The following is a 13,074-nucleotide window of genomic DNA, read 5'->3' on the forward strand; positions in this document are numbered from 1 at the left end:
ATCTTGAAATTATCTGCTTCTAAGGCAATGTAACAAGTTACTGGACCTTCCCAGTGTCCCCTTATACTAAGGACAAAATCCAATAAAGCAATTCATTTTTCAGCACCTCAAGCATGAGAAGATAGAGCTATCTGTACTCCGCATAACACAAAATAATGCTGGGAACATGGGAAAACAGAGAAATATAGCTCCACACCTGTGCTCTTTAACTGCATTACAAATTACCAGTTTTGAAACTGATATAGCTGGGTCAGAGAATGTTACAAAGAATAGCTTTTGCATAGTTTTGAGAATACAAGTTGCCCTTTAAAAGGTACTGAGCATAAACTGTTTAGAATCCCAAGTATTATTCCAGCTGTCCAAATGCAATTTCCCCCTGCGGGTCTCACTTCTCATTTCACTGCCTTTTGAGTCTGTCATCTTTCACTTCTTCTATCTCCCAGCTTTCCTGCCCATCTAAGCTTCCTAACACGTGCATGATTTTCAGAACCAAGCTATCTTCCCCATTCCCTCCTACCCCTCTGCTCTTTAGTCCTTGTCCAAACTTCTCAAGTGTTTGCTTCTTCTTATGGAAGCTGCACCACCCAAAGTGTATCTGCAGTGCACAGACTCTTCGCTAGCCAATGCCCCACGGTCTGAGCACCAGCAAAGTTGAGTCTTAATAGAGAAAAAATACAAATCCATTTGAAGTATTCGATACTAGATAATCCATTAACTCCCCACCACCACATGCCCTCTTTCCTGAGCATCCAGGAAGCAAGGTCACTCTGTGCCATAGGAAGCAAGGTCACCCTGTGACAAGATAACCTCCAAATTAACGAGTTAAGCTTTTCTTCAAAGCAATCCTGTCTTAGTTTAGGAAGCCCGGCTTCAGGAAGACCCAGATGGCAGCATCTGCATCAGTTTATCTTAAGTAAAATGTCATTACAACTGTGTAGTCAAGAGAAAAATGCAGTGCACAATCTCCCAAGACAACAGAATCCCGAAAACGCATCGCTAGAAAAGCATAACTGAACTCCAATTAGCAATTACAATGCAAGTAAATAGTAGAGTTTTGTATGGATGTTGTGTGGCGGCTGGGAAATGCAGGAAGGTTTCAATTCCTTCAACAGTCCCAGAGATTTGGGTGTAGAGGCAAGCAATCCACAAAACAGAAATATATAAATCCATAGTTGGAGTGAAGAGAATAAGCTAGGTACAAAAACTTTAAAGTACCATTTGTCAGGGGGGACAGGCACAATGCCTGGCACAGATGCTGGCCATGAAACATGTGGCACTTTATTCAGTCAAATCTGAACTCAAGTCATGGAAGAGGAAGATGGGGGGGGGGACAATTAAATATGCAACAATAGCCAGAAGTGAAGAATTCAGAGCCAATAAAGACCCTATCCAGCTTTCTCCTCTGACATTTCAATTAGGGTTTTCATGCTCCCTTCTCAAAGCAAGAGATAATTGTGATTATTTTTCTGTGAATGTTTATTATTATTATTATATTATTATTATTATTATTATTATTATTATTATTATTATTACTACTACTACTACTACTACTATTAGCAGTAGCAGTAGTAAACTATATTTTTAATGCTGTACACTGCCCCGGGATCTTTAGAAAAAGGATGATATATAAACTGAACGAATTTTACAGTTCACATACAGTTCAGCATGAACAGTTTTGTGCTGAAACTCTCCTAGTTTGAAGGATTACACTGAATCTCATGGAACTGGCAGAAGAGTCCTCTGTTTGCAGGGGAGGAGTGTTCTGTGCCTGAGAAGCAAAAGACAAGTCAGAAATGTTGCATTCTTTTGTGACTGTTGCGTGCTCTCTATAAGCTGAGAATAGATCTGATAGCCTCAGATGTCAGAAAAGGGGGTTCTTTATCATGGAATTGCCAAATCAGTGCAGACAGACAAGATCACTGGTCCACCAGGCTATTAGTGTGAACTTGAATCTTCTGGATTTAACAAAATACCATAGTCAAATGTGTGGGTTCCTTTAAGCTTTTTTACTGGCATTTGAATGCTTTAATTTTCTATTTCCCAGATTCCAAAAAAACAAACAAACCCAACAAAACCTCTTTTTTAAAATGAGCAATATTTTGTTCCAGAAACATACCACCTTATCAGCTAATTAATAAGAGCTATTTTACAAACATACAATACATCTGGATAATTAGAACAATAAATTCTTTTTTTCTTAAACATTCAAACATGATCAGTTAAAAATACAAGGTATTAAGAGGATTTCTTTTTTTTCTTTTCTTTTTTGCATTTCAAATTCCAGATTGTTCCTGTGTTCCTTAAAAGTAAAACCGGTTAAAAGGAGTACATGATTGTATAGTGAACAAATAAAATACATTTTTAGTAGGAAGGAAGTTTCAAAACAACTCTTTTTTTGTTTTTTTTTATTCTTAAAGAGCAGTGTAGTGTTCTGGCTGCAGTATCCCTTTTGGAGACCATTGGCTTATCAGCTGGCATCTGGGGACGGAGGGAGGAGGAGGACTGAAGGATCTCTTTGAAATGGGGACAGCATGGGGTCAAGTCCATCCATCAGATGCAAGATGCACCAATATTCCAGATGAGAACAACACAAGGAGCAACCACCAACACCTTCCTCTACCTCAAAAAGAGCTTTCTATCAAGTTGGAACATTTATGCTTAGACAACCATGGAAGAGTCCAAGAAGCCAGGGCCACAGCTGTTCTCAAGCTTTGGTTGTCAAGAATCAAGGGTCCCTATTGCCCAGGAATTACCTCCGCCCACTCCCACTCCAGGAATTGGTCACACAAGTACTATATGCCTGATGTCTGCAAGTGCCACCTAGCAACCCTATTCCTTGCATGTTTAAATGGTAGGTTAACAGCAGGTGGCAGCGTCAAACCAGGCGACTGGGCCCAGGACTGCCATGCTAAAAACTCTGCACAGAAGACTCAGTATTGTTTCCTCCTCCCTTACTACAGCGTTTACACAGTGAGGTTTGATCTACACACCAAGCAGAATGAGGGGAGGATGAGGAAGCAGAGCCCTGGGATGTGAGTAGCCCTCCTGCTCCTTCCCAGGGATCAAAGGATTCTTTATCTATCCCACCGCTCACAAATCATTCTCAACTCTGGCAGAAAGTGTTTTAAAAAATGAATATGTGAATGTATCTTCTTGCTTTGGACTCACAGCTGTCCATGGAGGCGCAGGTCAATTCTGTATCCAGGGCAGCTGTCTACCAACTCCACCTGGTACCTGCCTGTGGACTGTCTTGCCAGAGTGGTGCATGCTCTAGTTATCTCCCGCTTGGACTACTGCAATGTGCTCTACGTGGGGCTACCTTTGCAAGTGACTCAGAAACTACAACTAATCCAGAATGCGGCAGCTAGACTGGTGACTGGCGGCGGCCACCGAGACCACATAACACCGGTCTTGAAAGACCTACATTGGCTCCCAGTACATTTCCGAGCACAATTCAAAGTGTTGGTGCTGACCTTTAAAGCCCTAAACGGCCTCGGCCCAGTATACCTGAAGGAGCGTCTCCACCCCCATCATTCTGCCCGGACACTGAGGTCCAGCGCCGAGGGCCTTCTGGCGGTTCCCTCATTGCGAGAAGCAAAGCTACAGGGAACCAGGCAGAGGGCCTTCTCAGTAGTGGCGCCCGCCCTGTGGAACGCCCTCCCATCAGATGTCAAAGCGATAAATAACTACCTGACATTCAGAAGACATCTTAAGGCAGCCCTGTTTAGGGAAGTTTTTAATGTATGATATTTTAGTGTATTTTTGGTTTCTATGGAAGCCGCCCAGAGTGGCTGGGTAAACCCAGCCAGATGGGCGGGGTACAAATAATAAATTATTATTATTATTATTGCTGAAGTCCAAGGCAAGAATACCATCTTGCTTGTCACAATGAGCGAAAAGACACAGTTTCAGTTTATATCTTTACAAATTATTAACTGCAAATTATTAAAAGCCAAATTATTAACTGCATTGTAATCATAGTGATTGCTTCCCAGCTAAGAGAGCCAGTGTGGTGTAGTGGTTAAGAGCGGTAGACTTGTAATCTGGAGAACCAGGTTCATGTCCCTGCTCCTCCACATGCAGCTGCTGGGTGACCTTGGAGATAGTCACACTTCTTTGAAGTCTCTCAGCCCCACTCACTTCACAGAGTGTTTGTTGTGGGGGAGGAAGGGAAAGGAGAATGTTAGCCGCTTTGACACTCCTTCGGGTAGTGATAAAGGGGGATATCAAATCCAAACTCTTCATCATCATCATCATCATCATCATCATCATCATCTATATTGCTGCAGGCAAAGTGCCAAATTGGACTGGGGACCATATTTTACAATATTCCACCCACCTACAGTGCAAAGAAAGAATGGTCTGCAAGTTTTAAAAAATAAACTCAACAAGGTACAGGCATAGGTAGTGCCTCAGAGAAAACATTAAAAATATCAACCCCGGGGGGGGGGGAGAGAGTGAGAGAGTGAGAGAGAAAAACTGTCTACCAGGCCCTCAGATGTGGCAGTTAAGAGTTGATTTATCACAAGAATTGGAGTTAATGTTACTAAAAGCAGATAAAAGCAAAAGCACTGCAAACAGAGACGACTGCTTTGGCCCTTCTGTTTTTACTGGAAAATTTGAGTGGTATATAAAGAAATCCCAACGTTCATCTAAAGCTTTGCGCTGCCTGTGCTCTCAGACAGCCCAGAAAAAAGAAAATAAACCCAAAGAAAAGAAAGAACAGTCCAGTCTACCACTATTGGCATTCTATCAACTCATTCTGCTTCATGTGTAGACCAGGTCCAAATGATGCAAAAGCAGGCTGTGCAGGAAGTTGACATCTGGATCAAGGCCTTTGCCTTTTGAATCCCCCACCCCCTGCAATAATCTTCTTCTATAAATCCAGGTTAAACACAAAAAAGTACAGTGGAGCCAACATAATGTTATCTTGTCCATGAAATATTCCATTATTTCTTTTTTCAGCCTGTGGTTTTGTTTTGTTTTTCATTTTGCAAGGGAGGAGGAAAGGAGAGAGAAAAGGCTGTTCCATACTATTGTCCAGTCTAAAGAAGGGAATGTTCACAGCCAGACATGAAGGACAGGAAAGGATTCTTTGGTTGGAATTTTTCATGGCTATTCTAGTACATTTAAAAAAAGGGGGGGGACCACACACGCCCAAAACCAATGGGAATCCCCGCAAAGTGCATTTTAGTGTTGACCCTCTTCACAAAAAATGGATCTGTGCCTGGGGTCTGTTGTACAGTAGACACGCTAGGGAGTTAAGACATCCCCAGTGATTTTAGGATACTGTGTTGGGAGCAATGGACAATCCCCATTTCTCACCACCTTCTCTTTCTTATAAGCTGAATAATGCCCTTAACAGGAGATTGCATAACATGGCATAAGAACAAGCCTGAAAAACACACAAAACTAAACACCACCAAAAGGACAGGAGCACAGTACTGTTTCACTTCCCGGGGTGGGGGGAAAGAGATGGTCACATCCTCTAAGGATGACTAAGAACTCTTCAGGCTTTGCCACAAAACCTGCATTCGCCTTGTATGCCCTCCTTTCTCAGGTTGATCCTCAGGAGATTTTGGCAACCTGACCCAGAGGCATATTGTAAAGATGCTGAAGCAATATCTTGCCAGACACCTCTGCAGGTCAAATCTATAGTGGAAGTGCTACAGCAGACAATGATCTTGGGACTCCTGCCACAGAATGCAGCGAAGAGACCGGCAACAAGAATCTGCAGTGGAAATCTGAACTCTCCACTGCTCAAAAGCTACTCATGCTAGGGAGAGGTCCATGTTGTGAGCGTGATTTCTTGATCGTCCTAGACATGGGCTGTGGAAAGGGAATGTAAAAGTGTTGCTAGCATGATGTTACATAGCTAAGAGGTAAAAAAGAGGGGCTATTTAAAATCTGAAAAGGTCCATGTTTATCTTCCATACTCAGGCACACCTAGTTTTCCTAATGCCAAGAGGTGGCAAAATAGAAGTTTTACATGGAAAACAACATGAAATTATAGAATCAAGCAGTTATGAAATGGGAACAAGCAGATCCACGAGGCACTCAGAACGGCACTGATAAAAGGAAGCTCATGCAGATATGGAAGGAGACCCTTTGGTTTTGGGGCACTTTCTGCCACTGACAAGGGATGGCAATCCGTACAACTTGCTTCTGGAAAATCTTATCTCCCCATCTTGACAGACATCAGTTCATGGTTTCAAAATGTTGGCGGTTGGAGGGAAGGGGAGGTTTTTAAAATTTGTCCTTGCACAGCCTGCCCATTTTTAGTACTACTATTCCTCCTGCTAAGGGAAGAAGAGGTTTGTGTTTCGCATGACTGGGAAATAACAAGCGTTTTGATTCTTTGCCATTATAGCTACAGGGAAAATGTGTCTCTGTGTTAATGGAGCAGGCAGTATGACCTTCACGCTGGAAGGAGGGGGAGAAAACAAAAGAAAAAGAAAAATTCTCCACACTTCGCAGCACATTCAACATGAGGAACACAAGTTACGGGGATTTCTAGAGTTCGGCACATTTAGATCTGAGTTGTTCCCCCCCCCCCCAAAGGCCAGGATTTGGGAACCTGGTGCGGGGGGGGGGGGGGGAAAGACCAGCCACTTGCAATGAAAGGAAGAAGCTGCATCCTGAACTGTCTGTCTCATGGAGGTAGCACCCAGCCTTGTACCACTTCCGGTAACCAGTCTGGAATGTCCAGTGTTTTTACGTATGTGCTGTGAGCTTTCAATTTCCATTCTTAGACAGGGTTCAGTTTCAAAACACAAGGATGTCAGAATTCCTATTAGGAAAAATACTGCGGAGCTGCTCCCATGGAGGCTTCTGAGCTAACCAGTGTGATTTCAGAGCACTTTGGCACAAACAGTGCAAAAAACAAAACAAAACCCCACCACCCCAAACCAATCCCACTCTCCCAATCCCATTGCACATGCAATGGCCAACAAAGCACACCTCTGGGTGTCGAACATACCTGGGATTTTACTCAGGAGTACCTGTGGCTAACTCCAGTGGTAGAAGGTGCTCAAACCAGGAGTGACTTAGCAGGCACATTCTTTGCCCCACCTCACTGCTTTCAAAGAGAATTCAAAGCCAAAGTAAAAATCCCAAGCCTTTCATCTCCTTGTCAAAGCACCAGGTGCCATTGCAAGGAGAGCCCAAAGGCTGCCAACCTTTCAAGTGCCTGGTTGTGTACAGCATGGCATACCATCACTGCACAGGGGGTGGGGGGACCATTACAGGCGAAGCTCTTTTGAGCAGTGGACTGGTTGCTGGCAGAATCCAATCCAGTGAAAAGTCAAGACACGCTCTCACACACAAGCAGCCCTGAATGTGGGTCCAGGAGCATAGGGATGTTGGGGCCTAATAAAATACAAATTAAAGTGTGCTTTCAGTACATGGAATGAAGTCAAATAAATACATTGATTTTTTTTTGTATATGTCTAAATACATTTTTATATATCCTACACCCAAAGCTTTATACATTTGGTTTCTTCTTTTTGTTCCTCTCTTTCCTCTTGTTTGGAATCAAAAAGAATTACTGGTAGCAAAGGAGGAGAAAAAAAATCACCACCTCTCCCTGACAAGCTAGTGCAGAGGCCTAAAAGGAAACCATCCTCCACCCCAACCCCCCCAGTTCCCACTCTGCTGCACTTGGATGGTCCACGGAAAGAGCCCTCATGCTGCAAGAGTCCAAGCAGAAGCCGACAGGTGCCAATGCGAGGCCAATGCTTCCATCCAACCTCCGAGAAGCTTGACTAACTTTTATCTAAAGAGAAAGAAAGAAAGAAGTAGAATGCAGTATTATAAAATAGCAGCTAAGCACTATGGATCTTATGCACAGGTGTTTCTATCGCAGGTGCACAATCCATGCTCTGGTGCTTTAATGCATCTCTGCACTAAACAGTTATATGTGAGCCGAAGACAAAACACAAACAATTATTTCCATTTGTCTGCTCCCTGAGGCTGCAAAAAGAACATGAGGTGTTGAGATGGAAGATACATACACTGTATTAACTAACGCTAATGCAGGAGAGGGGTAAAAGTGCCTATAGAATTGTACGCTTCTTAAGAGATCTCATATCTACAAATAGGAGGCTACAAAAATGTCATAAGAATGAACATATTACACTGGGTGGGGCAGGTCAGCTTGTAAATTATGACCACTGGAACATGGAAAAATAACTCTGAAATAAGCTATCAGCTTATCTTCTGTTGGGCCCTTAGAACTATCACGTTATCAGGGGACTGAGTGCTGAGCAGCAAGGAAGGGAGCACCTCCTATACCATACAATCCCCTAAGAGAAAGGTGCACAATGCCAGCAAACCCGGGTATTGAATTAGAATGTTTTTTAGCCAGCAACTTTTCCTGAAAATTCAGGAGCTGCAGTGAAAGCTCTAAAAACTTTTGCAAGAAAGATTAACAACTGTTGCCCCTTGTATTTCTGTTTAGAAGGTGCCCAGGGAATGGGGAAGGCATACCTGAGTGCTCATCTGTGGGGGCTGTTCCAGCCAGCCTTTGTTGAAGAAGAGTAGCATAGTTCTCCTCCACTTCCTGGAAGATACAACCCAACACACATTTGATCTGTGGCTCACTTGCAGACAGGCAATCAGATCAGACTCACTGAAACTGTGTCTGGCCAAGTTCTGGAACAGATTCAGTCCTCCATCACTGAGAACTCCAGTGATGAGAGAACCTCTCCTATTCTTTCAAGCTATTACTTGTTTTCTCTCCAGATATGGAAAAGGTCTTGCAGGTTTGGCAGCAGATGAAAACAGCAGCCCATCAAGGACAGAAGGGCAATGCTTCAGAAGGGAGCAATGCCATTTTTACACCACAGGAACCCCACTCATCCCAATTTAGCATCTCTTTGGCATTGGCCTGTCTGCCTTCGGTATATCTTCCTGAAGCAACTCTCACACAATCATTACTGGGCTAGCAAAACTCTGCACTTTCTAGCATCTTGAATGTGAAAAGTCACTGAGCACATTTCCCAGATGGAGAAGAGACACAGGAAGACTCTCAAGTCAAGTCCTATGTTGCATTTTCACATGTCAACCTCATGCTCCATGAAAATTCCTGTCTTATTCAGAAGGCCCACATTCCTAGTAATCTGTGAGCAGAGTATCTCTGAGCCACAGTGCAAAGCTGACAAGGAAGGAAGTCTGACTTATAAATATGTGTACATCCTATGCCTATGCCCATGGCATCACTCACAGGAGCAATCATGTGCCTGGAAAAATGAAACATATTAATTGCTCCACCTTATCCATCTGTGGTGCAGCAGGAAGCCAAGCCTAAGTGAGATGAAGCAAAGGCTGAATTCCCTCATCACTGGACTCTATCTTGCAATGTTTTGTCTTTATTCAGGTTGGTGCCAGGATAAAAAACAGATTGTAGAGAATAAGCCCTTAAACCCTTATTTCATTTATTTCATAATATGTGTACACCGCTTGATTATTTAAAAAAATCAACACGATTTACAAAGAAACATGTGCTTCATATTGGACTCGCACATGATGCACAATACTCTTTGGTTTCTTGGGACTGTTAAAAAGTTGCAAGAGCCATCCAGTTGGTTGTAAGGAACTGGCCTGCCTCTGACAGCATTGCCCTAGTCCTGGTTCCGTCATGTAACAACCAGCCCTTCTTCCCAAGGTGCTGCATTGTCTTCACATCTTTCCCCCTACTTTGATTCCTGTACTTTCATTTCACTGTGGCCAAATCCCTAGCTTGCCAACTTTAGATCTAAAGTGTCCCTGTCTCTCTTTGAGCCTCTAAGATACAGAGAAGTTCTCACCTGAAACTGTGGCTTTTGACACACTCGTTTCAGTAAATGGAAACTAATCTTAGACTCTAGATTTTCTGCTCCACCCCCTGCCTCCTTGCTGCCTGAGATTTTGAATGATACCTCACAATACTGGATCCTAAAATCACTCTTTCCCTTCATTCACATTCCCCACATGAAGCCTTCTCTTTCTCCAGGATTACCTTAAGGTTTTCATTTCTTTCCCTTTGAAAAACTCAACTGAACTGAACTCTCCTGGTCGTGGAACAAAACTCACCACCAATCTCAATTTGAAAAGCTACAGTGAAAATCAGTGAAGAAAATAAAACACATACAAATCCTCAGCATGCCTTGTTCCCCAGGAAGCCTTTTTGTTCCCAATTCCCCACTTTCTAAGCATGTTTTTAGAAAAAAGAAATGCAGCCAAATTTACACAAGAACATACTGTACCTTTAAGTGTTCAAGGTTGGCTTCTATCTTCTGGATGTAATGCATTATCAGGGCACAAGACTCCACAGAGAAGGGAGGCCTTAGTACACCTGAGCAGGATTCCTTAGCAGCTTCCCAGTGGGAGGCCATTAATTCCTCTGCAAATGCCAAGTTTCCTCCGTCTGTCCGGGTGTCTTGCAGAGATGGTGGTGGTTGGTGGGAAGAGTCCATTGTGCTGTTGCCTGCAGTGCACTGTAGAACCAGCGAAGTTACCTCCTCATCTGTGGAGCTCTCCTGTACTGGGCCATATCCGTCAAGGATCAAATAATTTCCTGTGAAGACAACATCTTAACACTAACGCTTCCAGATAAGAGCAGCTCATCTAAGATGGCAGCAACAATACTGTATGTACCTGCCCCTAACACCTGTGCATGCCATGCAAGTATACAATTGGTGTAACTTTAGCAAAAAATGTCAAGATGCATTCAGTATGTGACTGGACTCAAACCTCTCTGGAGGTTCTTCTCCCTAATCTCAGGTGCTTTGGGTTAAACTGTGATGAAACAGGATTTCATGGTAAGAAAGCTACCCCATCTCTCCTGTGGCTCCTGACACAAACCTGGATTTGTGAATATGAACCCTCTGCAGAATTCGTCTGCCAAAGTCAGTATTTGCAGCCAAGAACACATCATTTTAAGTTTTGTGAAGGTACAAATTTCTTACAAATTTCTTCCATGGAACACTGCCCTTGAATGGCTGATGATGTAGGCCCCCTGCCCCCCCCAAAAAAGAATTGATGTACTGGGAGGTATCTTCCCACAGGGTTTTTAGGTTAAGGTTATATGCATTCTCACAACCAGTGAGATACAGTGGATGGACACATCTTCCTTCACAATGATATGTGCCATCAGAACTGACGTCTTAAGAGCTCTGCCCAAATTATAGCAATATTTCATTTCAGCCTTACACATTTGTGGCATTTATTCACCTGAGATCCGCAACTGCACCTCTTCTTCCTCCTTCCTTTCCGCCACTTCACCCTCTGATTGGTTCTCATCGCTGTGGGCTTCCCGAGCATCAAAAAAGTGCTCTCCACCATCCTCAGAACCTATCACTTCAGGCTCGGTGGTTGGGGTATCTGGGTTTGTGCTCAAGGGGTCCATTAACTGACTGCTGTTTGACACAGTGTCCCCTGGTTGAATGAATTCACTTGAAGTCCGATGACTGCAACAAGGTCCAAAATTATTTGTTCCCATGCCAGAGGGTGTCCTACTGGCCCCGGAAAGGGATGTCTTGTCATTGTCCGAGTACTGTAGTCCTCTCTGGACACAACTCTCCACTTGGGTCCTCTGACAAATTGTCCTATGCCTGGCAATATGCTGCCAGCCTTCGGGAGACTCCTTCTCAGACATGCCCAGCTGCTCCATTAGCAATTTCTTCAATAAGCCCACTGAAAGGGAACATAAAATCATCACAGATCTTGCAGGTCATCTCCTGCAACTGAAATTAACCTGTGCACATAAATGATAATGTTAAAGACTGGTGCTCTTGAGAAGGCACGAACTCAGCAGCCAGCTCCTTTTCTCTTTTTAGAGAAGGTGAAAGATGTAAGACATGTCAGGAGACAATAATCTAAAGACTGGCATGTTATCTAAATGCAGCCATGTGCATCTCTATGTCAAGGCAACAGCTGCCAGCTCCTCCACAAATCTCATCCCATTTCCCAGCCTAGGTAGAGTGGTACTTTTCTGAGACACCTGGAGCACAGCAGCCATATCCCTTGCCTTTCATTTGTTCTCATGCTCTAGACCTGGTTTAATCAGAAAGCACATTTTGGTGGTTGAGCTTCACCTTCCTGACACCTCTCAAAGACATAAGGCATGGTTGAGTAGGCAATAGATTTTATCAACTCATCATTTATCCCTGTGTGTGTATCTTGACCAACTGGCAATCTAGGAAGTGGAGAAAATTACCTGGTGCTTTTAAAGAATACAAAGGTTTTTTAACAGGGAGCGCGCTCCCTGTGGAATGCCCTCCCTTCAGATGCCAAGGAGATAAAGAATTACACAAATTTTAGAAGAGATCTGAAGGCAGCCTAGTATCAGGTTTTTAACGCTTGATGTTTTCATTATGTTTTTAGACATGCTGTACGACAAACTGTATTAATACAATACAATATAATATAATATAATATAATAAATATAATATAATATAATATAATAAATATAATAAATATAATAATTGTTGTTATGTTATGTTATGTTATGTTATGTTATGTTATGTTATGTTATGCTATGCTATGCTATGCTATGCTATGCTATGCTATGTTATGTTATGTTATGTTATGTTATGTTATGTTATGTTTTATGTTATGTTATATACACCACCAATTCACCAACCTAATGATGGTACCAAAGAACCACTTCCTTTTAAAAGGTATTTTACAAAAGCACACAACCAGCCAGCACCTAGCTCTTTTCTGCCATATTTGGCTCTCTCTCTCTCATGCTCATTTAGCTCAAGAGACAATGGACAGCAGTTGAGTACCATCAAATCCACCATTCACTTACTCTTGGGCCCCACACATCCTCAGCTACTTACAATTTCTTAGTGCATCCAATGCCCATCGTTCTTCTGAACTTTGGAACAAGTGCTCTGGACTTGTGTGGCTGTAGTGCTCAGAGGACTCTTTGATCAGCAACTCTGCTGCTGGTTTTTCTCCAAACTGCCTGCCTGCCTCCAGGAGCTCCTCCTCTTCCAGCTTCTCAGACATTGTTGCTGAAGGAGACTGAACCTTCGCCATCAGAGGAGACTCCAGTCCCATATCTTTATCTAACAAGCAAATCACCAA

At 43.0% G+C, this 13,074-nt stretch overlaps 1 protein-coding gene across 3 annotated transcripts in view; it reads right to left on the reverse strand.

The window, feature by feature from the left end:
* Positions 1-1,987: 1,987 nt before the first annotated feature.
* Positions 1,988-13,074, reverse strand: part of ARHGEF12 (Rho guanine nucleotide exchange factor 12) — a 98,883-nt gene continuing 87,796 nt past the window's right edge. For all 3 annotated transcript variants that reach the window (XM_082200930.1, XM_082200929.1, XM_082200928.1), the window contains 6 exons: positions 12,825-13,055; positions 11,212-11,673; positions 10,245-10,555; positions 8,488-8,560; positions 3,873-7,774; positions 1,988-3,170 (listed from right to left, as the gene is read on the reverse strand). In XM_082200930.1, the coding sequence (XP_082057056.1) occupies positions 7,764-7,774; positions 8,488-8,560; positions 10,245-10,555; positions 11,212-11,673; positions 12,825-13,055 (1,088 nt within the window). In that variant the 3' untranslated portion in view covers positions 1,988-3,170; positions 3,873-7,763. The remainder of the gene's footprint in view (positions 3,171-3,872; positions 7,775-8,487; positions 8,561-10,244; positions 10,556-11,211; positions 11,674-12,824; positions 13,056-13,074) is intronic.

Source organism: Podarcis vaucheri (assembly GCF_965113315.1).
Source record: "Podarcis vaucheri genome assembly, chromosome: 15".
Taxonomy (NCBI): Eukaryota; Metazoa; Chordata; class Lepidosauria; order Squamata; family Lacertidae; genus Podarcis; species Podarcis vaucheri.